General features: G+C 38.3%; 1 protein-coding gene across 1 annotated transcript in view; it reads left to right on the top strand.

Annotated features, from left to right (window-relative positions):
* LOC110446475 (usherin-like) overlaps nucleotides 1-27,611 on the top strand; it is a 70,216-nt gene that overhangs the window by 14,414 nt on the left and 28,191 nt on the right. The window contains exons 10-39 of the mRNA XM_021491648.1: nucleotides 491-686; nucleotides 1,149-1,811; nucleotides 2,548-2,740; nucleotides 2,944-3,113; nucleotides 3,991-4,140; nucleotides 4,666-5,154; nucleotides 7,200-7,399; nucleotides 7,939-8,181; nucleotides 8,702-8,846; nucleotides 9,321-9,548; nucleotides 10,081-10,212; nucleotides 10,758-10,889; nucleotides 15,143-15,261; nucleotides 15,409-16,015; nucleotides 16,635-16,856; nucleotides 17,058-17,138; nucleotides 17,827-18,009; nucleotides 18,285-18,398; nucleotides 18,701-18,870; nucleotides 19,396-19,525; nucleotides 19,938-20,125; nucleotides 20,289-20,436; nucleotides 21,084-21,398; nucleotides 21,869-22,048; nucleotides 23,185-23,335; nucleotides 24,710-24,849; nucleotides 25,277-25,413; nucleotides 25,879-26,014; nucleotides 26,280-26,576; nucleotides 26,870-27,088. Coding sequence (XP_021347323.1) covers nucleotides 491-686; nucleotides 1,149-1,811; nucleotides 2,548-2,740; nucleotides 2,944-3,113; nucleotides 3,991-4,140; nucleotides 4,666-5,154; nucleotides 7,200-7,399; nucleotides 7,939-8,181; nucleotides 8,702-8,846; nucleotides 9,321-9,548; nucleotides 10,081-10,212; nucleotides 10,758-10,889; nucleotides 15,143-15,261; nucleotides 15,409-16,015; nucleotides 16,635-16,856; nucleotides 17,058-17,138; nucleotides 17,827-18,009; nucleotides 18,285-18,398; nucleotides 18,701-18,870; nucleotides 19,396-19,525; nucleotides 19,938-20,125; nucleotides 20,289-20,436; nucleotides 21,084-21,398; nucleotides 21,869-22,048; nucleotides 23,185-23,335; nucleotides 24,710-24,849; nucleotides 25,277-25,413; nucleotides 25,879-26,014; nucleotides 26,280-26,576; nucleotides 26,870-27,088 — 6,478 coding nt within the window. The remainder of the gene's footprint in view (nucleotides 1-490; nucleotides 687-1,148; nucleotides 1,812-2,547; nucleotides 2,741-2,943; nucleotides 3,114-3,990; nucleotides 4,141-4,665; nucleotides 5,155-7,199; nucleotides 7,400-7,938; nucleotides 8,182-8,701; nucleotides 8,847-9,320; nucleotides 9,549-10,080; nucleotides 10,213-10,757; nucleotides 10,890-15,142; nucleotides 15,262-15,408; nucleotides 16,016-16,634; nucleotides 16,857-17,057; nucleotides 17,139-17,826; nucleotides 18,010-18,284; nucleotides 18,399-18,700; nucleotides 18,871-19,395; nucleotides 19,526-19,937; nucleotides 20,126-20,288; nucleotides 20,437-21,083; nucleotides 21,399-21,868; nucleotides 22,049-23,184; nucleotides 23,336-24,709; nucleotides 24,850-25,276; nucleotides 25,414-25,878; nucleotides 26,015-26,279; nucleotides 26,577-26,869; nucleotides 27,089-27,611) is intronic.

Genomic DNA, 27,611 nt, shown 5'->3' with positions numbered 1-27,611 from the left:
AGCAGTCAATATTAGCAACCTCAGGCAAACAATATATGTCCCCAAAGGTAAAGCTAAGGAGACTGCAAGTACTTTTCTTCTCGTGAATGTAAAATTAGGAAATACCAAATATTAAACTTCTGTTCCAGCATCTTCAGTTTGTTGTTTTGTAAACTGTTGCCCCTTGCTTTTCTTCTTAATTCTAGATCAATAAGATGAAACGTTGAAGTGTAGTACATGTTATATCTCATCAGCATGCGTACATGTTTCACTTATGCAACATTTTACACTGTCTGATGGTAATATATATCAGCCTCATTCTATTTGTCTTTGCATTTCTAGGAAGTGGCATTTGCCAAACAAATATAAAGGAGAAATTGACTTTAGGTTGAAATACATGTATTTTCAAATCTGTTTTACAAAAATGCATACATTTGTTTCTAAAGATTTGTCTATGGTATTGAAAAAAATATAAAACATTGATTATCATAATTTTTTTGTTCATGTTCAGGAGGGGGGCCAGTGTCGTTGTAAGAGCAATGTTGGTGGACGTCGCTGTGATGAATGTAAGCCAGGATTCTACAATCTCAACTCCTCCAACCCATTTGGCTGTGCATCCTGTGGTTGTGATGTCCAGGGGACAGTTGCGGCAAACCAGTCCTGTCACGCAATCACAGGCGACTGCTTCTGTAAACCAAACGTCAGGAGTAAGTGTTCATTATGACAAGAGCTATAGTTTTTCGCATGTACGGCTCAGTATCATACTGTATCTGGTCAAGGTCCTGTTTTTATGCCCCTGCCATAAAAGTGTGGGGGGGGGGGCATATAGTGTTTGCCATGTCCCGTCCCTTCCTTTCATGTTGCTTCCCATCACGTCCCATCCATGAGCGGGGGCATTTATGTCTTACAGACATTTTCTAGTTTTAACTAACTTTTGTTTCAAGGGGGAAAAAAAATAAGCTATAAGCTGTAATATAAAGATCGTTTTTGATCTTCAGCTAGAATTTATACTGTTTAATGGATAATTTTAGTGGTGGTTCAATTTTCACATTTAAGTTTATATTGTTACACCTCTTGTTGACATTTAGTGATACTATTTTCTATATTATGTTGTACTCTCGTGAGAGACCCATATTTCATTGTTGTATGAAGTCTTTTCTTTGATACAGATGCTAAATGTGATGCGTGTCAGTACGGGTTCTACAACCTTACTTACGACAACCCGCTGGGTTGTACCTCTTGTCAGTGTAATCCACAAGGATCCACCTCCAGTTTCTGTAACTCCCAGACTGGTATGTGCAGCTGTAAGGATAACATAGTAGGTCGTCAATGTGATCAGTGTGCTCCAGGCTTTCATGATTTTGCCCAGGGTTGTCTCCCCTGTCAGTGTAATGTCCAGGGTACGGTAGAGGACACGTATTGTGACGTTGTGACTGGCCAGTGTGTTTGTAAGATCAACACCCAGGGACAGCGGTGTAGCGAATGTCGGGATGGTAGTTTTGGGTTTGGAGCATCATCTGTGAAAGGCTGCTATGACTGTACTTGTAACCTGGCAGGCACACTCAACAGCTCATTGACCTGTGACAAGACCACGGGCAGCTGTATGTGTAAAAACAATGTAGAGGGCACTAACTGTAATGTGTGTAAGGGCAACACTTTCGGCCTCACCATCACCAACCCAGAGGGCTGTGAGCCATGCAATTGTGATCCATCTGGAACCCAGGGAGGAAGTCCTGGTGGGGTCAGCAGTGACCTCTCATGTAACCAGAACACGGGTCAATGTACCTGTTTGGCCAATAGGATTGGGCGCCGCTGTGATGACTGTGATAAGGGTAGGCTATCAAAAACTATATACAATAACATTCAATTAGCTGTAACACTTATATACTTGATTTCTTATCTGTTCAGGCATTGTAGTAATGTAACAATTATAGGTTTGTGACATTACATTAGAAATTGCCAACCACAACAGCTTTAACAGTACGGAACAAGATTCATCATTTTGGTATGAATAATAAAGGCTACAAGCTTGTTTTGAACACAAACAGGAATTGAAAACTTAATTTTAAGCTTTCGAAAACGTCTGTTTCCTTTGCTTTATCAGTGTTTAAAGGAATTTCAAATTACTTTTGATGCAGAAATAATGCATTTGGAAGTCTCATTAATAATTTAAGTAAAGTTATGTATATGCTTTTTATCCGTTACAGATACATCTTGTGAGGCACGGTAGTCTAGTGGTAGGACGCCGGGCTCGTGACCGAAGGGTTGCGGGTTCAAGTCATGGCACAGCACTGTGTTGTATCTTTGAGCAAGATACTTTACTCCGCTTGTTCCAGTCTTCTCAGCTGTAAATGAGTACGTGGTTAGGCAGCGCTAGAACTGTTGAATGCTAACTGTGAGCGCCGAAATTGCAACACTGCTGTATGCTCAAAAGGGAGCTGAGAAAATATTGCAAAGGCCCTATAACTACGGATAATAATTTGTTAACCACTTTGGGAAACCTACGAACTAGGTTGTGATAAAGCAGTATAAAAGAACCTCAAATTATTATTATTACTATTATTACAGGATATTACTACAACCCTGACCCGGGCGTTGGGTGTAACAGCTGTGGTTGTAATATAGCAGCCACAATCCCACAGACCTTCTGCGATTCACAAACTGGGCAATGTCAGTGCAAGGGGGATAACTCAGGGGTTATTGGCAGAACCTGCTCTGAATGTATGGAAGAATTCTACCAGTTTAACTCTTTAACAGGAACGTAAGTAATACCATGAACCAATTGAATTTTATATAAAACCCTATATTTAAAGGCTTTGCTCAAGAATTTGATTCTATATATCATTTGCAAACGTTTCGTGTTCTTCTGCAATGAGATTGGGATCATTTTATCAATATGCTGTGGTGATATGTTGTATGTGTGTGTGTATAAGAATGTTTTGATCAGATTGTTGATGTTGGTAGGTGCTCCAACTGTGATTGTTCCCCTGCTGGGACTGTGAATAAGACTCAAACCTGTGACCCTGTGTCAGGCAACTGTATGTGTAAGATATTCGTCACAGAACGGAGGTGTGATACCTGTACCGCTGATGCTAGTTTCCTGGATAGGGCAAATCCCTATGGCTGTAGTAAAGGTAAGAATTCTTACCCGAGATCCTTTGGGTCACTCTCAAAAATGATAAAACTATACCACTGTGTCAAACACATACATGTTGAATGACTCTGTCTGATAGTTTATGTTACTAGTACATGCTAAATTATAATGTTACTTATACACGCTACACTACAGTCAAAGCTGCTGATGCGGACCCCTCTATTAAACAACCACACCTGAGTTAAAAGACCACTATTTTGCCTTTCAAGGGTTAAATATTTCTTAACATAGGTTTCGATCTCACGTGCTAAACTATATAATTTACAGATGCTAAGTTATGTCAATCATACAGGCTAAATTGTACGTAAGTCTCAGATGCTAAGCTATTCACATGCTAAATTATCCTACCATTATCTAAACTTTTTCACTTATTTATGCTAAACTGTTACTCAAGCTAAGCAACAATTGTATGTCACTTGTACCTGAAAAATGATGTCACGTGTACATGCTAAACTATGCCACTGACATGCTTAACAACTTATATTGTCTCTCACATTCTAAACACTTCAGTGTCACATGCTAAAACAACATTCACATTTGCTGAACTATGGTATTCTTATACAGAATTATTTCACTTACATTTCAAACTATTCTGCTTATGCTAAATAATGTCCCTTTCATATACTGTACTAGAATATGTCGCTCACAGAATTATGCTAAAGTATGATACAACCATTTACTAAGAAGTGCAAAATCAGACACCGACTCTGTATTGACATAAAATGACATATTCTGTTCACATGCTAAATAATGCTATTAAAACATGTTCCACTCACATAGCCAATTTGTTTGCAGAAAAAGTAAAACTGACTTCAGATTAACAATTGTCGGATTTCTATTTATTTTGTCTGGTACAGAACCCACCCAGCAGCCACCACCGTCACATGACCAGATCAACTCCACCACCCTGAAGCTGATGTGGCAACAGCCGGACTATCCCAATGGCATCATCATACAGTACAAACTCTACAGAAACGGCACACTGGTGTTTACTGGGGGAGCAAATGGTCAGAATTCTAATATATACATGCATATGTATCATGTTTACTTTTTACAAAACTATACTGCTGTAACTATTAGTCATTATGATAGCGCTAAACATCTGCCCGGTTTGTTGGACTTTTGCAACCTTCTTTGGTGCATCTTGTTATATTTTTTCCCCATTAACGAGAGATGAATGTATGTTACACTGTCATAACATTCTCCACATAACATTCTCCAAGTTATGGCAATAGATCCACAAAACAGGCCTATAATATCAACTGCACTTCATAATAAACCAGTATATGGTCTTTCCTCTTACTCAACCAAATGTTAAACTTTGGTTGAACATGGCAAATATATACCATTTTCAAGATTTGCATGGGCAAGCTAATATCTGATCTCTGAAGAAAGAAAAAGATATTTCCACTGAGATCAATTGTTGAAATATATCTGTAATATGATTCTGCTTTTATGAAATGTTCAATTTTAGGGAACATAAAATTAGAGCTATCTGTATCTAACATGAACATTTTCTGTCTGATTTTTAGCAACTGAATACATGGACGTAAAGTTGGCAGCGTATGTGCGCTACACTTATGTGGTGGAAGCAACAAATGACTTTGGCAGTGTCCTCAGCTCACCGGTAACATTCCGCACCCTACCTGGTAGTCCAACAGGTATGGTCATTGTTTACATCACCAATGTCCATTCCAGGAGTGCCTCTTTCTCCTGGAACCAACCTGTGAACATGAATGGCCCCCTGGTCAACTACAGTGTGACAGCATCCAGTCCTAGCCGGCCAACACGAGCTGTCCATTGGACCGGTCTAAGTCGCCAGGCCAACGTCACAGATTTTGTACCATTTACAAATTACACCATCATTGTGGAAACATGTACACCCGGGGGATGTCTGGACAGCTGGCCTGCTATGTTTTTAACCAAGTCTGATATGCCTTCCGGGATGATGGATCCTATCATCACAACCCTCAGTGAAACAGAGCTTCTCATCAGCTGGCAACCACCCACAGAGGCTAATGGTAAGGCTTCGCATCCATCTCAGAGTCTGAAGTAGGGCTTCAAGTCACCTCAGAGGCTATAGTCAGACTTAAAGTCAACTCAGAGGCTATAGTCAGACTTAAAGTCACCTCAGAGGCTATAGTCAGGCTTCAAGTGACATCAGAGTCTGTAGTAAGACTTCAAGTCACCTCAGAGTCTAAATTAAGGCTTCAAGTGACATCAGAGTATGTAGTATGGCTTCAAGTGACATCAGAGTATGTAGTATGGCTTCATGTTACCCAAACGTAGAGGCTAACAGTAAGGCTTCAATTCACAAAAAAAGTCTAAAGTAAGGCTTCAAGTCACCTCAGAGTCTATAGTAAGGCTTTAATTCACCTCAGAGTCTAAATTAAGGCTTCAAGTGACATCAGAGTCTGTAGTAAGGCTTAAGTGACATCAGAGTCTATAGTAAGGCTTCAATTCACCTCAGAGTCTAAATTAAGGCTTCAAGTAACATCAGAGTCTGTAGTAAGGCTTAAGTGACATCATAGTCTATAGTAAGGCTTCAAGTCACCTCGGAGTCTATTGTAAGGCTTCAAGTCACCTCAGAGTCTGTAGTAAGGCTTAAGTGACATCATAGTCTATAGTAAGGCTTCAAGTCACCTCAGAGTCTGTAGTAAGGCTTAAGTGACATCATAGTCTATAGTAAGGCTTCAAGTCACCTCGGAGTCTATTGTAAGGCTTCAAGTCACCTCAGAGTCTGTAGTAAGGCTTCAAGTCACCTCAGAGTCTATAGTAAGGCTTTAATTCACCTCAGAGTCTAAATTAAGGATTCAAGTGACATCAGAGTCTGTAGTAAGACTTAAGTGACATCAGAGTCTATAGTAAGGCTTCAAGTCACCTCAGAGTCTATGGTAAGGCTTCAAGTCACCTCAGTCTAAATTAAGGCTTCAAGTGACATCAGAGTCTGTAGTAAGGCTTAAGTGACATCAGAGGCTATAGTAAGGCTTCAAGTCACCTCAGAGTCTATTGTAAGGCTTCAAGTCACCTCAGAGTCTATTGTAAGGCTTCAAGTCACCTCAGAGACTATTGTAAGGCTTCAAGTCACCTCAGAGTCTATAGTAAGGCGTCAATTCACCTCAGAGTCTAAATTAAGGCTTCAAGTAACATCAGAGTCTGTAGTAAGGCTTAAGGGACATCAGAGTCTATAGTAAGGCTTCAATTCACCTCAGTGTCTAAATTAAGGCTTAAGTGACATCAGAGTCTATAGTAAGGCTTCAAGTCACCTCTGAGTCTGTAGTAAGGCTTCAAGTCACCTCAGAGTATGTAGTAAGGCTTCATGTCACCCAATCATAGTGTATTCCACTTATCACCAATCCATGGTTATGATGGTAAATGCTTTATACTACCTCAGAGCCTTCAGTAAGACTTTATGTTACTTTACTTTAGAGGCTCTAATGAAAGGCTTGTAAAAGCATATCAGAGTTGACTTCAAGTCACCCACTCACAGAACTATAATAGTAGGACTTGTCAGCCACTTGATATTAAAAGGAAGGATTCAAGTCAACCATTCACAAAGAGTGGTACATTTTGTAAGGCTTCAAATCACCATCAGGCTAACAGTAAGACTTTAAATCAGCTATGAGGCTTTAAGTCACCTACCCAGTATAGCTAATGGAGAGGCTTCAAATCATTTCAGAGGCCAATAGAAAATACTTCAAATCATCCATACACAATAGCTAATGGAAAAAATCAAGTCAGTCATAGTTTAAAGGTCAGCCCAAGGCTTCAAATCACGGTATTAACTAACTAATAGGCTTCAAACTATCCAAAAAGGCTAACATTTAGGTTTCAAGTTACAAAAATTAAAGGTAAAACAATAAATTATCCAAATAAGCTGATGATGAGATTTCAAATCAGATGGCTGTCTGTATATTCTATAGCAGCTAGAAAAACTGGACTACACACTAATAGATGTTTTACAGAACCGTAGCTCTCAACTGAGTCTCTCAAAGTTATATTGGTAAAGCTGTTAAAACAAATGATTCAATGAATATAAACTGTTCAAACCTGATTTACATTACAGGTGTGATAATATTCTATGAGTTATGGATTCGAGGCTACTCTATTAACGGGACACGTAACCCTCTAGAGACGAGGATTTTCCATCCTAGTGGACAATTTAACCCACGCCCTACTCTCTCCCCACAAGAAAATGTCCTACCTCCCCCGGATACATCATTTAAGGTGACTGGACTCAACCCGTTTTCCCTGTACGAATTCCAGGTAAGTTTAATACAAGTTCAGCAAGTGTTAATGTTAACAAGCTGCCTAAAATGAACCCAGGTGTCTAAAGTGAACCAAAGTGTCTATAGTGAACCCAGGTGTCTATAGTGAACCAAAGTGTCTAAAGTGAACCCAGGTGGCTAAAGTGAACCAAAGTGTCTAAAGTGAATTCTGGTGTCTATAGTGAACCAAAGTGTCTAAAGTGAACCCAGGTGTCTATAGTGAACCAAAGTGTCTAAAGTGAACCCAGGTGTCTATAGTGAACCAAAGTGTCTAAAGTGAACCCAGGTGTTTAAAGTGAACCAAAGTGTCTAAAGTGAACCAAGGTGTCTAAAGTGAACCAAAGTGTCTAAAGTGAACCAAGGTGTCTAAAGTGAACCCAGGTGTCTATAGTGAACCCAGGATATTTCAGGCATAGATATAACATATGTAGCCTTCATTTCTTCATAAATATACCACTGCATACAGTTTATGATTGAAAATTCATGAAAAAAAGAATGAATATACATTGCCTGTATGACCTATTTTTACCTGTCCAGGTGCTTGCTGAGAACAGTGTGGGTAAGGCCGCAAGTGCCTGGGTGATGGCCAGAACAGGAGAGGCCCCACCCCTGTTTACTCCCGCCCCTACCGTAACCCCGGTCAGCAGTACAGAGTTACAGGTGAAATGGACGGCCCCCACTATGGAGGAATCACGTGGCACAATACGGTCATACCTGCTATATTACCTGAAGAAAAGCAATCTCACTGCTCATCCCTTTGCTCCCCCTTTTATCTGGACAGTAAGTTATGATATATATGTTCATCATATGCCATCTTAGCATTGTCATCAGGCCTTTACAGTGTTCAGTAATCTGCTTACAAAAATTAAGACAAAATATTTCAATCTGTCAATCATAGTTTTTGGCAGTTATACTTTAAAAATTGGACTGAGATGTATCATTAAACTAGCATACTTATGTGGTTCAGAAATATCACCTTCAAATAAGAATGTTTTATTTTTGCACAATCATGTTGGAAAATAATTTTTTTTAAAGCTAAACTTATATGTAATCTTGAAGTAATTAAGCTTAATGTATAACATGTGATTGCTCTTTGTCCACCTTAATTTGTCTAAATTAAGTACAGTGTTATAGGTAAATGTGTTATAGGTAAATGGGAATGGGCTATGTTCTAGATGAAATACATTTGTAACCCAGGTAACTAGTAATATGACATAATGACTTTTGAATTGCAATATGTCACATTTATCAAGTTGTCATTTCTCTGTTTCTATAAAAATGAAAAAATATATATGTTCAGTTGCTTAGTAACACGAGTGGAGATACGATGACCCATGTGGTGGACCAACTGAAAGCCTACACTAACTATACATTCATGGTCGGTGCCTGTAACAGCATGGGCTGCATCAACAGCACTGAGGGATATGGCTTCACGCTCCAGGATGGTAAGGCAGGGTGTTATATGATGGATGTATTTTTATAAAGACACTAAACTCTGTAATGGATACATCATGTGGTACAGTCTATTTTGTATGCAGGTTACTACTTCTATTGCCAATGTACAGCAAAGTTAATAGGGGTGGAGGATTAGTGTTACTCAAGTCTTCTTCATTCCATCCCATCCCTTTCATTATGTCCAATTACCCAATTCAATGTCATCACTCTAGAGACTTTGTTTAGATTCAAATGAGTGCCAAAGGAGCTTATGTCTTGTTACAGCATCCATTTTCTGTGTCTTCTGGAAAAAATCCTGCTTGTCCAAAATGGCTGAAGGAGTTAAATTGACTGGCATAAATCATACCTAAGACAAGGGAATTGAGTGTTGCATAGGTATCACTATTCATATGGATTAACATTGCAAACTTCTAGGTAGACAGGCATGCTGTGTGGTACTATGTGTATGATTCTTGTTTTGCCAGCTCCTAGAGTGATGGGTAAGCCTGCCGTAGCCAGCCTCAACTCCACTGTCATACAGGTGGCGTGGGCCCCACCCCTTTACCCAAATGGACCAGAGCCGCAGTACTCTGTACAGAAGACCACACCTGCCCTCAGCTTCCCCCCACAGGTGGTGGCAGGTACCAGATTTCCCGGGGGAGGATACTATAAGTTCCCAGCAGAAACCATACCCTCCAACGTAGGGTTTACAGGTAGGTTTTGTTAACCTTATAATGCTGTTTGTGATTAATGTCCATTACAACATCAGCATCCTAAGATTTCATTTTGTTTTGAAGCATTTTGTCAACAAAAAAGTAAAATAAAGGTGTAGTTATTTTATCTTTTTCATCAACTTAGGTGAGTTTACTGAAATCAGCTTGCAGTGATGGTTGTTATAAATTCATGATGTAGTTATTGCCGTTCCTTTGATTTTGTTTTGTGTCAACCATTATTGGCAGAGATTTTACCATTTTTTGTACTCCATCATTTTAAATATATATCAGGAAAACCTAAATAAACTAATCAACAGCTTTCATTTAAACTTTGTGAAATTCAACATCACCTGAACAGCTAAACCTGAATAATAGGTGTTTTTTTTAATGTCCATTATGTATTCATCTTTGTTAAAATTCTAAGATAGAAAACTCATCTATCTATTGGAAATGTAATGTTCTTCATTTAGTTTAAAATTAAATAATCATCTTTTAGATTTTGTAATGAGAAAATATTTGTTTTTAACATCAGGTATCCAGCTGTGGTTCCGTACTAGACAGCGAGATGGGCTGCTGTTGTATGCAGCTTCGGCTGGCAAACAGGAGGAGTTCTTGGCTCTACAGTTCCGCGCAGGGAGGCCATGGTTCTTGTTTGATCCTCAAGGTGAGTCCCAATACATAAAAATATGCCAGAACTAGTCTTCCCAGTATAATAGATGTAGGCATAGTCCGTCATTTAATTGCAGTCGTTTTTAAGATTGTAAAGTTCTTTTGTCTTTAAGTTGTATTTATTTTGAGCTTTATTGTTAGTTTTGAAGCCAATAAATGAAGCAAGTTGTTGAATATCACACTGAATGTGTCTACCTAGAAGAAAAGGGAGCTAACAAATATAAAGGTTGTCAAATATTATGAACTATGAATTACTGCCAAAATATTGCAAACTTTTAGTATTTATTCAGAATCATCTTCATTTTTTTTTTATACTTTGAAGCAATTAATACATTTTGACCATGTTGTTTCTGTATGTTGTGTGATATTTACAGTACTTTACATAGTTGATTTGCTGTTGGACATGTACATGTAGTTTCTTTTTGATACTTGAAGCACTTACATATTGGTGTATGTCTGGATTTGTGTAGTTTATGGAAATGTAGTTTCTGTATGATGTATGAAGAACTTACAGATAACAATTGGGGTGTTTCTGGCCAGGTTGTGTATCATACGTAGAAATAGATCCCCAATCTGATAGTGACCGTACCTATGACGACAACACCTGGCATTTCCTGGAAGCTGTGCGAGATGATGAATATGCTGTTATCACCATTGATAATGAATTTAAAGGTTAGCTTGATGACATCATCATTTAGGGTGGTTTGGCTGATGATGTCATCACTTTGCGTGATGGTTTGCTGTGATATGTACTTCAACTTGAGATACTGTAATTAGCTGTTGCTAATTAACTGCTTCTGCTTGCCTGCCTGGCACTAGTAGTGTGTTGTTTTTGTGCATAATTGATTGTTGTCATCTATGCTATTGTCTTGCTGTCTAAACTCAACTGGCCCGATATGTACATTTTGTATATTTGAAACAACAAAACAAATATTTTGAAGAAGTTTCTGCATAACAATTGATGACATCTATTCCATATAATAAATATAATAAAAATCAGTGTAAGAAACAAATCAGTCGAAAGGTTTAAACAGCAACACTAGATGCATGAGAGTAATGTACGCACCAAACTGAAGCCTGCTCTGTTCCTCTTCGTCCTGCATGGCCAAAGATGACTAGCTTCGTAAGCACAGCTGGGATCAAGTTTTTTTTGGACTCGGGGATCAGATGTGTGTTATAAATGTATGGAAATATTTTTTTATAAATTATAATTTATAAAATACAGTATTTATAGATTTTTCCAAATTCTACATGATAGTAATTATTTGATAAATTTTTGGTTCAGAATGTAGGCTCCAGTTTGGTTTTTATATGAAATAATAACAACAAAATCTAGTTGTAGGAAATACAGATGTGTATTCAAATTTCTTCTCCATTTGTTTCCGATTCCAGATAACCTTGCCGAGTAGTTGGTGCTAGATCCCGAGCTTTCTTACTAAGCTAGTATGACTGATAAGCTTTAGATGGATGCAACTGGCATGACTTATCTTTTAGTAATGATTTTTCTTAAAATCCGAAATAGAAAAGAACAAAACTTGCTTTGGTGAATCAGTATGATCCATACAAAATGGCTCTATAAAATAATCTGATTAGTTCCTGGTACAGTTTGGGTTTTTTGATAGAAAGAGATTACTTCTGTGCTAGATGTTTTATTAATTTTCTGCCTGTCAGTCATGATAAAAGAGAACTGATTTCGCCTAAAAATGTATCTAGAAAATTAAAAAGTGTTTAAGTTGTATAGATACTAATTGGAAGATTGGATTTTCTTAGATGTTCCTAAAATTTCAGTCTTCTAAATGAATTATTGGCTTAAAGTTTAAAGCATTAGATGTATCATAAATGCAAAATTTGACTTTGTAAATATATTAATAACCTAAATTTAAATAATTAGATCTATTATATTTCTAAATTTTACAAGGTTAAATACTTTATTGTTAAAATTTATTAGGGACATGGGACTGTTGAGGTGTTATGGCTAAGTTTATTACATATACATTAAATGTTATATACTAATCTATTCCTTTTCCGAACTAAGTATGCATACAAATCAGAAGGTGGAGTCGTATGGAAGTGGATGGTGCTGTAAGATACTGGTCATTCAATGCAAGTTTTTCTATACGCAGGTTTCAATTTAGACTGTCTGCCAGTTAAGTCTGTAATTTATAATTACCAACGGTATACTGGTATATTACTGATTTCTCCTTGTAATCTGTCCCGATCACCAGGGTGTGCGTCGTTTGTAACGCCCACAAATGACGAAGGGCTGCCCTACAACGACTTTACATGGCGACACATTATTGCAAAGCGTATAGACAGGATGGCCAACATATCCATAGACGTGTATTGGTCAGGTTTGCAGTGATCACCTTGTTTACTTATCTGTTGTACTGTTCACACTCTGCACAGAGCACTTAACACTCTGATAATCTAGTAAGGAAACTCTTTCTATCATATATGATCTGTACTTGGCTTTTGTCATCTGAAACTGCTATACAGTTGTTATACCATCTGAAGATTTCATCTGAAAATTTAGTGACTGTATAGTTGCCAATATTTTCTGGGTATTTAATGTTTTAATGCTTGATACTTGTGCTAAAATTATTTTATAGTATCTTCAGCCACTGTAATGTGGTAAAGACTGCATTGATTCAGATTTAGTGTAGTTTAAAGAGTTTCCAGACTTCAACCTCCCGCAGACAGTTTCCTGACATTTTAACCACGCAGTTATTATGTATGGTATTTGTTATATGTTTTCAATATGTATTCTACTACTTCATTACACACTAAATATCATAGCTACAACAAAGCCTTTATGATGGCATCCATAGCATGGAGTAACTATGCAGACATGCTTTCAATAGCATTCATACCATGGAGTAACTATACAGACATGCTTTCAATAGCATCCATAGCATGGAGCAACTATACAGACATGCTTTCAATAGCATCTTTTGACAGTATTATTATTCATGTGATTACTGAACAGCTGTATCAATTTTTAGGTCACCTGGCCCGAAGGGGTTATTCCGTCTTTGCGTTTTGCAGAGTTATCTTCTCTTGGCAGCAGGTATTGATTGTTACGTCACTTGTTTGTGAGAGTAACGTCATCAATTTTTTAGAAAACGACGGAATTTTCTGACACAAACCAATGACGTAACAATCAATACCTGCTCCCAAGAGAAGATAACTCTGCAATATGCAAAGACGGAATAAGATTTGCTCAATTGAATGACCTGTTTGCCTTCAAGGTCACAGGGGTCAAATGTGTTTGACTTAGAGTCATAGATACTGATATTTGGTCTCTAGATTTATTTATTTAGTGTACTTTTAAGGCTACAAGTGTGAGATTAATACCAGGTGAGCGATGCAGGCCCATTGGGCCTCTTGTTCAAGAGAGACTGGCTATTCTGAAAGCACATTGCATGATCACTATTCCATCAATCAGGATAATAGGTGTAGACTTAAGTCTATATAAAAGTTAGTTCAGCAATATTATAAGGGTTAATATGACAGTAGACAATCAAATAAAATGCCAATACATGTACACTGTATCTCCAATAGTAGGTATGATAGTTTTAGACTGTCATATTGGAGATTTCCCTTTGGTTTAAAAAGATAAACATACCTATGATATGTTTGATATATGTATAAAATATAGATTTCCCTGCAATAGACATTACTTGGAAGGTTTACTACAGGTATGTGTAGATTATACATTTATATGACTAATATTTTTCATGATTTTTTCTCTTTATATTTTTTTGGTGGAGGATTAGGTTGCATGTACATTAATCTTTTACAGTATCCAAAATATTTTCAAGACATATCAGACAATACATTATATAAAAGAAAAAGTTTGCTTGTCATATGCACCATAACATAAAAATGTGGTAAGTAATATGTTTAGTTCCTTTGAAAAACAGCACCATTATTTTGATGGAAACCTTTAACAGATCTTAATATTTTCGTCTCTGGATTATATCGCATATCTCAAGGAATGCCAAATATACATGGAAAAGGAACAAGCTCAGTATATTATTATCATACTTATTCTCACAGATATGAACATTTTCAGCCTTTCTCTGAAATTAGTGTAATTCAAAACTTCTAATTTTTCCCATAGACAGGTTAAACAATTTAAGTTCAGGCTTTTTGCTCTTAAACCCATTTTCATCTGTGATATGATTTGCTGTACCTTACTAAGTATATCATGTAAAATAAAAAAAATTGTCACAAATTATAGATAAGTGGGGAAGAGGTGGGGGATGGGTCGAGAATAACCAGAAAAATCCCACAATATTTGCCTTTCATTATGTAGTTATCATAAGACACCATGTTTGCCATGGCATCTAAATGAGTTGTATTCGCATGTTACTTTTGTGAACATTTGTGATAGTGATAATTACACTGTATCATTTGATATACAAAATAAAATCAAGAGGAATGAATATGGTTTCTGTTCATAATTAATTTTTAACTTCATATTTATGTACCGGGTATTTAATATTTCAATTTAAAGTATTTTTTCTTACCAACAAGTTGCATAGTTTTGTCCTTACACATGCATGTCTCATTTTTGTAATAAATTATTAATCACAGATTTATAACAAGAACAACTTTACTAACTATATATTTGATTTATGTATTTGATAAGAAAGAGAAATTCTTTGTAATTCATCGTTAGCTTAAAATTAATGTAAACAATATAGGCAATTGTAAAATTGACAAGAGTTTTCAAATAAGAGAATGTTCATCAAATTCACGGAGGTAAAGATTAATTCAATGACTGATACAGTTGTATAATAGTATGTAAAATGTTGTTTTAAAGGAATCTACCCAGCATTTTGCTATCATGATACTGTACAGTTGCACATGTAACCCATTCCAACTCTGTCTTGTCGACTAAGTCATCAATTGTTACGCAGGGCGCAGAGAAAACCGGTGTGCCAGTGGAACCATCATCGGACCAAGCTCCGGATTATACGTTGGCGGTCTACCCACGGACTACGTTATACGGAGACAGGATGATGACACTCGTGTACAGGTACTACATGATCAATAAAATAAAGATGGAATCTCATAATAACTGATTGCAAAACATTTAGATATGCATGTTTTGAACCGTGTATTGGAGGATTAAAGTTTTCCAAATCTGTAATAATGAACCAGCTACCCATTTTTTTGTTACAAGATTATCCGTCAGGGGTTCCAGGGGTGTATACGAGACATCATGATCTTACACCAGGTGTATCCTGTGGAGGTGTGGAAACCGCTCGACTGGAACACTGCCGAGACAAATGACCTTGCCTACTTCAACTGGCAGGGTTGTCCCATTAACCTGGACCGAGGGTACCATTTCCAGGGTCAGGGTTTTATGACCCTCCCCAATGATTACTGGACTCTTGGGGACAGACAGGAACTTCGTTTCTCCTTCCGATCAGACATGCACACAGGACTTCTATTCTTCACACATGGAGGGCCTGGAGTGTATGCATTTGTTGCACTTATAGATGGTTCTGTGTATTTTGAATTCTCCAATAATGTTGCTACAGGAGGTGTTACATTAAAACCCACTGACAATGATTTTTGTGACGGGAGGTGGTATGATACCTTGATATACAAGAACAACCAGGAAGCAACGATATCTTTATCGAATGGTGGAGGAACAGCAACTCAAGGGGATCCTAACTTCAAGCTGAAGGTCCAACCCATATCAGACCTGTTTGTGGGTGGAATACCTGTTGATTCTGATGCATACAATTTCATTATAAGACACAAACTCTCAGCACCATTGGAGGGTAAGCTGCATACATTTACACAGGGTCATTCAGAATTTTCACTGAATCTATGTTGAATTTGGGGTAAATCCTCTCATATAAATAGAACACACAATATACCTGTGTACCAGCTTAGATCTTGAAAACATAATTACACATTACTTGTTCGAACTATACATGTATGTGTGTGCCTTTTAATTTGGAGTAAGGATATATATTTATGCCCCCGCCATGAAATGGGGGGGGGGGCATATAGTGTTGCCCATGTCCGTCCCACCCGTCGTGTCGTGTCCCGATTCAATGTTAACACTTAGCAACTTCATTCTTTCACGGATTTTGGTCAAACTTTATGCAAAGGTCAAGTATTAGTATACTTCGGACATTGTTGTTTTTCACGTTTTCAAGGTCAAGGCCAAGGTCACTGTTGCTATATATAGAAAATCATCAACTGATTCAATTTCAACACTTAGCAACTTCATTCTTTCACAGATTTTGGTCAAACTTTATATAAAGGTCAAATATGGGTATAGGTTTACCTCTGACATCCTTGTGTTTCAGGATGGTAATAACACACAGAAAAACATATGAATATTAAGATCAACTTATCAACTTTAAGTGTAGTACCTTGTGTTTTTTTCAGAGTTTGGTGGATGTCTGGCCGATCTGAGGATTGGAGAGTTCAGTCCTTACTACCTGGTTTACATGAACGCAATCTCCCTTGTGAAGATTGTAGAAAATGTGAACCTAGACGGCTGTACGCCCTACCATCTCCCTGCTGTAACCTGTCGTGATGACGTCGTGGAGTACATCTACAACGGCACAGAGACCACTCATCTTGATGCCGACCTTCACCCTTACTCAGGTCTGTCAAAGTCACAATGTATAAAATATTAAAAGTCAAAATTTAAAATTTGTAAATGTGATGTGTTCAACAATGTTGAGGAATAAAACTAATTAGATCTTACATATCTGGTTTTTGGTCATTCTAAAATTGCAGACTAAGGAATTACATTTCTTATATCTGGTCTTTTCTTTAATGGGAATTAATTATGTTGTGTTTCAGATTATCTGTACAGAGTGGTGGCAAGCAATGATGCAGGCTGGGTGTCCAGTTCCTGGGGTTACGGCCAGACCAAAGAAGGGGGTGAGTATTAAGAGTAACAAAAATATCTTCTGTTGAAGGCTTTAACTTTTGAAAATAATTTCATGGTATAGATACAGCTAAACAATTAAAATATAACCAGTCAGTACCTTGTACAATCCAGAAACTTGTTTAAGAGAATCTTTGCAATTCAGAAACTGTCTATTACATATCGTCTAAGGGTCACTCAGTTTACTATAAAATGGTAGGGGAGCATATTTCCCATATCATTTACTCCGTGCATCTGTTTGACTCATATTGACTTCATTTGTAATCAGATTGCTTGAGGATGTTTACAACCTAGGATTTACAATGTACCCTGGATCTATGTCATTGTAGCTAGGAAAAAGAAAAAATGTCTGAGTAAGGTGAATTTGATAAGTTTCAGCATTTTGTACCCATAGTCAAGGTTACTGTTTCTATTTTTAGAAAACAAATGTCATTGCTGTAGTACCTTTGTTGTGGTTTGATTTCTATGAAACTAGAATTACATGGCAGCAAGTACGCATCCTTTTCTATTAAACAGATGTTCAGTGGTATTTAGAGTAATGTACAGTATATCTATAAAAAAATATAGACGTCATAAACAAGTTATGCTTTATATTTTATCCTGTATTTAGTGTAACTTAGTAATTTAATGAAGTAGTGAATTGTATATGATATACCAACATCTAACATACCTTTGTTGTAGCCCCTATTGGAGTGAAGCCCCCTTTTGAAGTAAAAGTATTGTCCGGATATGTGATTACTGCCCGCTGGCAGAGTCCTCTCATTACCGCAGGTCTCCTCACCAAATACATCCTGCTGGCGTATGACCGAAAGAGTCCTAAAGTACCCCCAGTACAGGAAGAGTTCACCATTGACAAGATGTATGGTATGTAAAGAAGTACACTGATGACCATGTAAGATGTAACATTAACTATGATGGTATTAAGGATTCTGTGTTGGAGAAAATTGTGCTGAAAACATTTCCGATAAGTGCAAGGATGTAAAAATAGTGTTGCATGAGTAGAAAATAAAAATAGAAGAAAAAAAATGTTCTAGGTAAGTTATGAAGGCCCAGTAGTTAAGTAAAGTTACACCTGTGCTTCTTAGTGATGATATATTGTACCAATGTAATAATTATTTTAACTGTCATGTTAATTTAAGGGGAGATAACGACAGCCATCCCAAGCACCAACTACTCTGTGAGGGTGGTTGCCTGTACTGGAGGGGGGTGTAGTGAAAGTTCCACCGGTGTCAACGTCACCACCAAGGAGGAAGGTAGGTCCAGCAGACAGCTGAAGGACTAAAGTCTCAAATATGTATCAGCTAGCTCTGTGTAAAACTTGGATGGTTACTCTATCAAGGATAAATGTGTTGGTTGAGCGTATAATGTTGTTAATTGGTAAACATGTGTTTTATTTAAGATGGAACTTTCTGTAAGATGTTGCTGCAAATATTTTGTTAGAGGCATCAAAATGTTACCAGGTTTGGCTACTTTTTGTATATGAGATGTATGTGCCAGGCTTAGGGTGTAAGCTTAACTGGTAAGAAAATAAACAGATCTATATGATATGATACAGCCCCAGAGGAAGTTCCAACTCCTACTGCTGTTGCCGCGACAACCTTCCTTACCGTATACTGGGACATTCCGGGCCGGCCCAATGGCGTCATCACTGGCTACTTCCTCTACCAAGATGGCCGCCAGATCTACAGTGGTGGTCAACGATTGTTCAACATCACTGGTCTACAGGTGAGAACAAGTAAATAAAGAAGGTACAGTCACGTGCACTAGTACAGTCGCATTTAAATTATGTACAGAACATAATTTACAAGTGACATTCTGTACATTAGCGATATTAGTGATGTTGTAAATATTCTAATACGCAGCAAAACAAATTGTGTTATGCTATCATGCTGTCCATCCATCTGAATGTGAGCGCAACAATGTAGTCCCACATTTTTCAACCGAGTGTTATAAAATTTTGTATGTGTCACAGTAATCATATGAAGATAGGTATACCATAAAACAGGACCCTGCATCAGTTTTACAACATTTGTTGTGGGCATTTACTAATGATCCACCCACCGTGCCATTGTTTATGTATAGCTCTGAAATTTCGGCATATCTTATTGAAATAAATACAATGTTGGCAAATATATTCATGGGTTTTAAACACATGTGTGTGTAGGAAAAACAAAATCAGGTATGGTCTGTGAAGATATTTGTATGTGACACTGTAGAATGGCCATCAATTATGATTGTGTTGTATTACAGGTGTACACTTCCTACCAGTTCTATGTCCGAGCCTGTACACAGGTAGGGTGTACAGATGGACCTGCCACTCTCCTCAGTACAGCCCAGCTCCCCCCTCAGTTTGTAAAGCCTCCTGTCCTAGTGGCTTTAGGTGAGTTAAATTATTTCAGTATCATCCATAACCCCTCCCTCCCTCCATCCACAGTATCACTAAGCTACCCCCTCCCTCTTAATTATCAACCAGCTTCCCCTTCCTTCCTAATATCACCCAGATACTTGATCCCCTCTCAGTTTGTAAAGACTCCTGTCCATGTGGCTTTAGGTAAGTCACTTTTATATCACCAATCTCTCCCCTCCCTCCTCTGTACCCTCCAGCCACCCTCTCCTTCCTTATTATCACCTTAGTTACCTCCCTCCCTCCCTCCCTCCCTCCCTTATATTACCAGCTACCCCATTCCTCTTCACTATGACACTTTTCATTTTTCACTTTTGTATAGAAGTGTGTTAGTAAGCCGTATGTAATGGTGAACCCAGTGCAGACTTCCCTCGTATCATTTATACAGGTACAACTCGTGTGGACGTACGCTGGGAGAAGCCGGAACAGATGAATGGTGTGTTACAGCGTTACCTATTGTACCTGTCCACAGAGGCCAACTTTATCGGTGAAGTTGTCTACAACACCTCAGACTTCTTCACCAACTATATTGTCCCCGATCTGACTGCTGGTACCACCTACTTCATTACCCTCTCTGTAAGTACTCTCACAAGAGAATCATATTGTAAATGTGAAGTAAAAATAACATTTTTGGTCTAACTTTTGTTTTACTTTTTAATCTTTTGGTTACTGTATTTTGCAGAAAACCTGTCTTAAATGATATACTTTATATATTTCCTTTTACATTTTATACTGACAGGCTTGTACTATGGGAGGGTGCACCCTGAGTACAGTGAGTGAAGTGCTGACAGAGGAGAGTGCCCCTGAGGGAGTGCCTGACCCAGTCATAACCTCGCCCTCCCCAACAGAAATCATAGTCACATGGGATGTTCCTTCACTTCCGAATGGTAGGAATGTAGTATTGGATAGATACATTCAATTATTTATATTTATGTCAAAGCAATGCCTATGTTGTGTTAATAAACATGAAATTACTGATAATTAATGTAGCTATTGTACAACAGTATGTTGAATAACAATACATTTTATAACTTGTAACCCTTCATTAAGTAAGCAGTAAGGAAAATACAGATAAGGTCTATCTGTTGAGTTTTAATAAACAAACTTTTATTTCACAATTACCCTGAATCAGAAAGTACTATTTTCAGACTGTCAGCTGTTAGGTGGACTGTCTATAGCTGTCATGCATTAGCTTATACTTTAGCATGGTATCTGTTGTTTGTCAGCAACGATTTTTTCAAACAACTTCATCTAAATTACTGTAAAGCCTAGAGTGACAATAATTGGGACTCAGCTTGCGTGGGTAAACAGATTTTTTATAGATGCTTTATAAGAAGACGTTCTCAATAAAACCCTACATCTCAAAGATAGAGAAAAAATGGAAAAAATGGAGAAAAATGATTTGAGATGCTTGAATATGTCATGTATTTTTCCAAGATTAAATAAGGTGGCAATTCCCAAAATACTGTTGAAAAGGCCTTGAGCATTATAAAACAGTTGAAACATTAGGCCATTGTGATTGGTTGTTTTCTAGGTCACATAGTGCGGTATGAGCTGTACCACAATGAGGTCCTAGTGTACCAAGGGATGACAATGACCTACCAGGTCACAGGTCTCCTGCCGTATAGTCTCCACACATTCAGGGTCCGGGCCTGTACTATCCAAGGATGTGGCTCCAGCCTCATGGTGGACGGACGCACACTCGAGGCAGCTCCACAGGGCTTCATCGTCATGACAATGGAGGTGGAAGGTCCACGTACTGTGAAGGTCAGCTGGAACCCTCCAAGTGAGCAGAATGGAATCGTCTATTACAGTGTCAACTTTGACGGGTCATTCTATGCTGATCCAGGTAACCTTCCCCTGTTTATAGTGTGCTTATTTACCATTTAAGCAGAGGATACATTTGTTGAGGTTGTTGATCTGTATATCATTACGTATGTTGTACATATATTTGTTTCTGTACGGTAATGTGGGTATATTTTTGTATAGCAGTTATATTCATAAAATGTAGCTGTAATATTTAACCTGCATAGTTGCTATATTTTGGGGGGGGCTGTATTTGAGCTATATCTTCACTCTTAAATGCATTCCTCAAATTGTGAACTACATTCTACATATGAAACCATAATCAAATAAAAGCTATTGAGAAGCAAAACATGAAATGAGATCACTGCAACATAACTCTTTTTCTAGGCACAAGAACTGAAGCCAGGCACTGGAAATTCATTACATTAATAAGGTACCCGGTATTTACATCTGACTGTAAATAAAAACTTTGTGCTGTGTGCTGATTACATTTGTACTGTGTGCTGATTACAGAAAACTGGGACTATGCTGTAATACAGGATGCCAGGAGTCTATTTTACGGAACCAATCATTCCCAGTCAATCTCCATCACCGGCCTCATTCCCATGTCATCTTACGACATCCAAGTCAACGCCTCCAACACTGGGGGATATATCCTCTCCAACATACGTCGTGCTGACTTACCTCAAGGCTGTAAGTATTACTTAGACTACCCAAGGGCTGTAAGTATGACACAGACCTACGCCAGGGCTGTAAGTATGTATGACACAGACCTACCTCAGGGCTGTAAGTATGACACAGACCTACCCCAGGACTGTTAGTATGACACAGACCTACCCCAGGGCTGTAAGTATGACACAGACCTACCTCAGGGCTGTAAATATGACACAGACCTACCCCAGGACTGAAAGTATGACACAAACCTACCCCAGGACTGAAAGTATGACACAGACCTACCTCAGGGCTGTAAGTATGACACAGACCTACCCCAGGGCTGTAAGTATGACACAAACCTACCTCAGGGCTGTAAGTATGACACAGACCTACCTCATGGCTATAAGTATGACAAAAACCTAACCCAGGGCTGTAAGCATTACTTAGACTACCTCAGGGCTGTAAGTATGACACAGACCTACCTCAGGGCTGTAAGTATGACACAGCCCTACCCCAGGGCTGCAAGTATGTCTGACACAGACCTACCCCAGGGCTGCAAGTATGACACAAACCTACCCCAGGGCTGTAAGTATGACACAAACCTACCTCAGGGTTGTAAGTATGACACAAACCTACCTCAGGGTTGTAAGTATGACACAGACCTACCTCAGGGCTATAAGTATGACAAAGACCTAACCCAGGGCTGTAAGCATTACTTAGACTACCTCAGGGCTGTAAGTATGACACAGACCTACCCCAGGGCTGCAAGTATGTCTGACACAGACCTACCCCAGGGCTACAAGTATGTCTGACATAGACCTACCTCAGGGCTGTAAGTATGACACAGTCTACACCAGGGCTGTAAGTATGACACAGACCTACCTCAGGACTTTAAGTATGACACAGACCTACCCTAGGACTGTAAGTATGACACAGACTACCCCAGGGCTGTAATTTATAAGTACAACACAGACCTACCCAAGGGCTGTAAGTATGACACAGACCTACCTCAGGGCTGTAAGTATGACACATATACCTACCCCAGGGCTGTAAGTATGACACAAACCTACCCCAGGGCTGTAAGTATTACATATAAACACTACCCAATGGGTACATATTGTATAGGTATTACACTGATCTACCCCAGCATATTACCTGTGTGTTTTATACTACAGCCCCTGATGGAGTAAAGCCACCCAACCTGTTGTCTGAGTCCCCCTCCAGTATCACAGCTATGTGGGAGCCAGTCGGACGTGAAAATGCCCAGGAATCACCTCAGTTTGTCTTACAGTTCCGCAATCTGAACAACGATACCATGGTGGAAGAGTAAGTATTCAAATGGGGTTTTTTTATTCTCCTTGATGGAAACTACATTTTCTGATATGATTAAAGATAATTGTCACAGAGAAGTGAAGAGCTATAATGTGCTACACTTGAGAGCAAGATCAGACAAACCTTTATTTGTAGTAACAAGAACAGTAATTGTTTCAATGAACACTGAAGTCCCATGCTTGTACGCATGGTGTACAGCAATGATAATGCCAAATGTGTTTTTGGTCAGTGTGTTGGATACCAAAGACACAAGAGGTCCCCAATTATTGTGATATAAGTGATGGTGACTTGTAAACTTTATGCGTCACTCATTTACGGGATGTTTCGCCTGTTGATATAGAGTGTATACACATCATGTTGTCACATCGTACATCGTACAGTTAAACAATACAAAACCGCTCACTCAGTCATAGCTTGACCAGTCAGTCTTGAAACGTTGCAGCACCTTTAATATGTACATTGTTAAAGTACATAAAGTAAAACTTTGAGATGACCGATTTCCAAACTGAGGAATCTTATTAGTTATTAGCCAAATGTTATAGGACGATAACAATGCACATGTATGTATTGTTTTCCAACAAACCATGCATATGTAATACTCTTCTGAAAGCCTTCACAATAATCACAAATGGTAAGCAAGACTTGTCTTGGATGAATTACTTTGTGGAATGAGTAAACATGCATGTATGTGCATATCATTGGTATTCTGACATATTCCCATGTTTAACTGCCAGCAGGAAAAGTAATGGCTGCAATATCCAGAAATTATGACATCATCTGTGTGTGGCTTGTTGGTAAAATGAAATCAATGCATTATGGGACAATTTTTCGTATGCTCAAAAGAGCAGTCTATTTGAAGTAATTGGATCAATGGGTCACGTTATCTTATAGGCAGGGAACTAGACACAAAAGTACACTCAGTTAAACTTTCAGGTAGGATAACAAATAAACCTGATAATCAAGGTGTATTTGATTATGGTGAAATTATAATATAACATTTGATTCAAAAATGTAAGGAATAATAATTAATACTGGTCAAAGTGGCCTTTGTTAATGATTGTTTTAACTTGTTCTCACCCTTGTAATAAATGTATGAGGACTATTTCTAAAATAGTAGATCTTGTGAGGAGAGACACACATAGCCTTTGGGCTGTTTACAAACCTCAAGAAACAAATTGAAAAAAATATTATACTTTAAATTCAACCATCATTGCACAAGTCGGTATTTATCTAGAAACTGAAAATATATTCCATCAAACCAAAATAAAATGGATATAAGTATGAAATTAGTAACATTAGAAAGTGAATTTTCAACAATAAGGAAGAAAATGTAAAACACTTGGTGATAGAATTGGTATGATGTTTCAGTATATTTGGTCCTACCACTTCCTTCATCCACACCACGAGGGACCTTGTACCTTACACTGTGTATGAGTTTCGCATGAAGGCGTTCAACAGTTACGGCTACACGCTGTCCAACTGGATCTCTTACCGCACACTACAAGACAGTAAGTACCTTACATTCAACATTACTGACGCGCTGTCCAACTGGATCTCTTACCGCACACTACAACACAGTAAGTATCTTACATTCAACATCACTGACACGCTGTCCAACGGGATCTCTTACCGCACAATACAAGACAGTAAGTATCTTACCTTCAACATTCCTGACACGCTGTCCAACTGTATCTCTTACCGCTCACTACAAGACAGTAAGTACCTTACATTCAACATTACTGACCCGCTGTCCAACTGGATCTCTTACCGCACACTACAAGACAGTAAGTATCTTACAATTCGGTTCATACATTCAACATTACTGAAAGTTACAGAGGTCAAGAATGTTGAAGACTTTAACAAACTGTTGATGTTTGACTCGTAGCTTATGCTGATTATAAATTAAATGATTAAATGGCTTTTTGTTTATAACAGAGCCTGGTAGCTTTGACCCCCCATTGATCGCGGCTGTAGGAGCTCGCTACATTGACCTCACCTGGCAGCATCCACTGGAGGCTAATGGAGTCATCAAAGAGTACAAGGTTTACCAAAACAATGTGTTCAGGATCTTGGTAAGTACATGTGTACCAAAACAGAGTGTTCAGGATCTTGGTAAGTACATGTGTACAAAAACAGTGTGTTCAGGATCTTGGTAAGTACATGTGTACCAAAACAGTGTGTTCAGGATCTCGATAAGAACATGTGTACAGAAACAGTGTGTTCAGGATCTTGGAAAGTACATGTGTACCAAAACAGTGTGTTCAGGATCTCAGTAATTAAATACATGTGTACCAAAACAATGTGTTTAGGACCTTGGTAAGTACATGTGTACCAAAACAGCGTGGTCAGGATCTCAGTAATTAAGTACATGTGTACCAAAACAGTGCATTCAGGATCTCAATAGTTAAGTACATGTGTACCAAACATGAAACTGATATATGGTTAGATATGTAGCATTTGTACATGATCACAAAACTTTCTGTGCACATTGTCATTCACATACTACTAGGAAATTTAAAGATTTCTTTTCTACACAGGTGCTAGGCAATGACACTAGTTACCGTGCCATTGACCTTGACCCCTTTATCTTGTACAACTTTGCGCTGGAGGCGTGTACTGAGGGTGGCTGTTCCCGTACAAATGACTCCAGTACTGTACGGACATTGGAGGATGGTAAGATGTTATGTACCATTCATAGCTATAAACCATAAAGATATGAAACACTGTAAGGGGTTAAAGGTCAAATCAATTTATTCTTGTCCTAGTCATAAATTTTGAACTTCACATGTATATATTATGACTAGACAGTGTGCCTCATAATACTTGTGTCGACAATGTTTTCCAGACAATATGGCTTTTTTCTCTTACATTTGTGATCCTTGTGAATTTCATGACAAGAAGATTATATATTAACTTCTGACACTTTACATCCTTTCAGTACCGGCTGGTTTTGAACCACCCACAGCAATATCTTTGACACCAACTTCTGTTGAGATTAAATGGACCGCCCCTCTGTATCCCAATGGCCTTGTGAGTGCCTATGAATTGGAGCGGCTGGCCAATGGGTCGGAGAATATCTACTCCATCCGGACAGTTTTGCCCACATCTACCATGGTGTATATCGATGATGCGGCAGAGCTGTCCCCATTCACCACATATTTCTACCGTGTCAAGGCTGTTAACGGAGCTGGGTCCACCGCCAGTGACTGGGCAACTATCGTGACCATGTCCTCAAGTATGTACGACCTTCACCTGAGTGACCTTGTCACCAAAGATCCACATGTACCATTCATGTCATTATATAAGTCTATAATTTACTTCTTACGTCCAGCAATCTTTTCTTTAAAATATTGATACTATTTATTTAGAAAGTTTCGAAATAAAAATATTTATTGGTGTCTTTCTTTACGTAGCAATTTTAAATTGATTAACTTTTTTTGAAAAAGATGATCTATGATTATTGATGCATCATTTACTGAAACATTCATATCTGATTCATTGATTTTTTCCTTACATTTCTGACTTAAGGACCAACTGGCATGTTACCCCCCAATGTCCAGATTCTGGGGCCTCGTGCTATGCGTATCACATGGCAAGCCCCGCTGAAGCCGAATGGCCTCCTGGAGATGTATGTGGTGCGCTTGCCAGAGCCGCGACAGGAGATCAGAAACACCAGTGTGATGTCACTCAACATGACTGACCTTCTTCCCTTCAGTACATTCTCTGTAACTGTTACTGCATGCACTGGTAAGATGTTGCATGATTATTAGAATCTTTCCAGACAATGAAACTTTTATGATGAACCTTAACCCTTTCACCACTGTAGACCATAATGGACTCATCCAGATAAATGTATGGGTAGAGTCTACTAAAGTTACCTAGGGGTGAAAGAGTTTAAAACTCTTTTTGAATTTTGATAACAGTATGAGTGTTAAGAACACACTCATTGCAAAGTCTTGCTTATGAGGAAGTCATAATTACCTGTGGTCCCTTGCAATGGACATCTCATGAACCATAAACTTTAGTACAAATGTTGTCTACAGCAAATTAATAACCTTTTATGGTTTATATACATAATTTACGGTAACTTTAAACAGACTAATGAACTTGAACTGTATTTTGGCATTTTGGTATTAAAGTAATTGTTATGGGAAATGACTATCGTATAATTTCAACCTTCAATGCAGGAATTTTCCTACCTCATTTTGATGTATCTCAGTAATCCTGATGGTTTGTGACGTCTAAACATATTCAAGAGTTTGAATAATCC

This window comes from Mizuhopecten yessoensis, unplaced genomic scaffold, assembly GCF_002113885.1.
Source record: "Mizuhopecten yessoensis strain PY_sf001 unplaced genomic scaffold, ASM211388v2 scaffold2699, whole genome shotgun sequence".
In the NCBI taxonomy this organism is placed as follows: Eukaryota; Metazoa; Mollusca; class Bivalvia; order Pectinida; family Pectinidae; genus Mizuhopecten; species Mizuhopecten yessoensis.
Note: the sequence above shows the minus strand (reverse complement) of the source record. Positions and strands in the feature narration are given on the sequence as shown.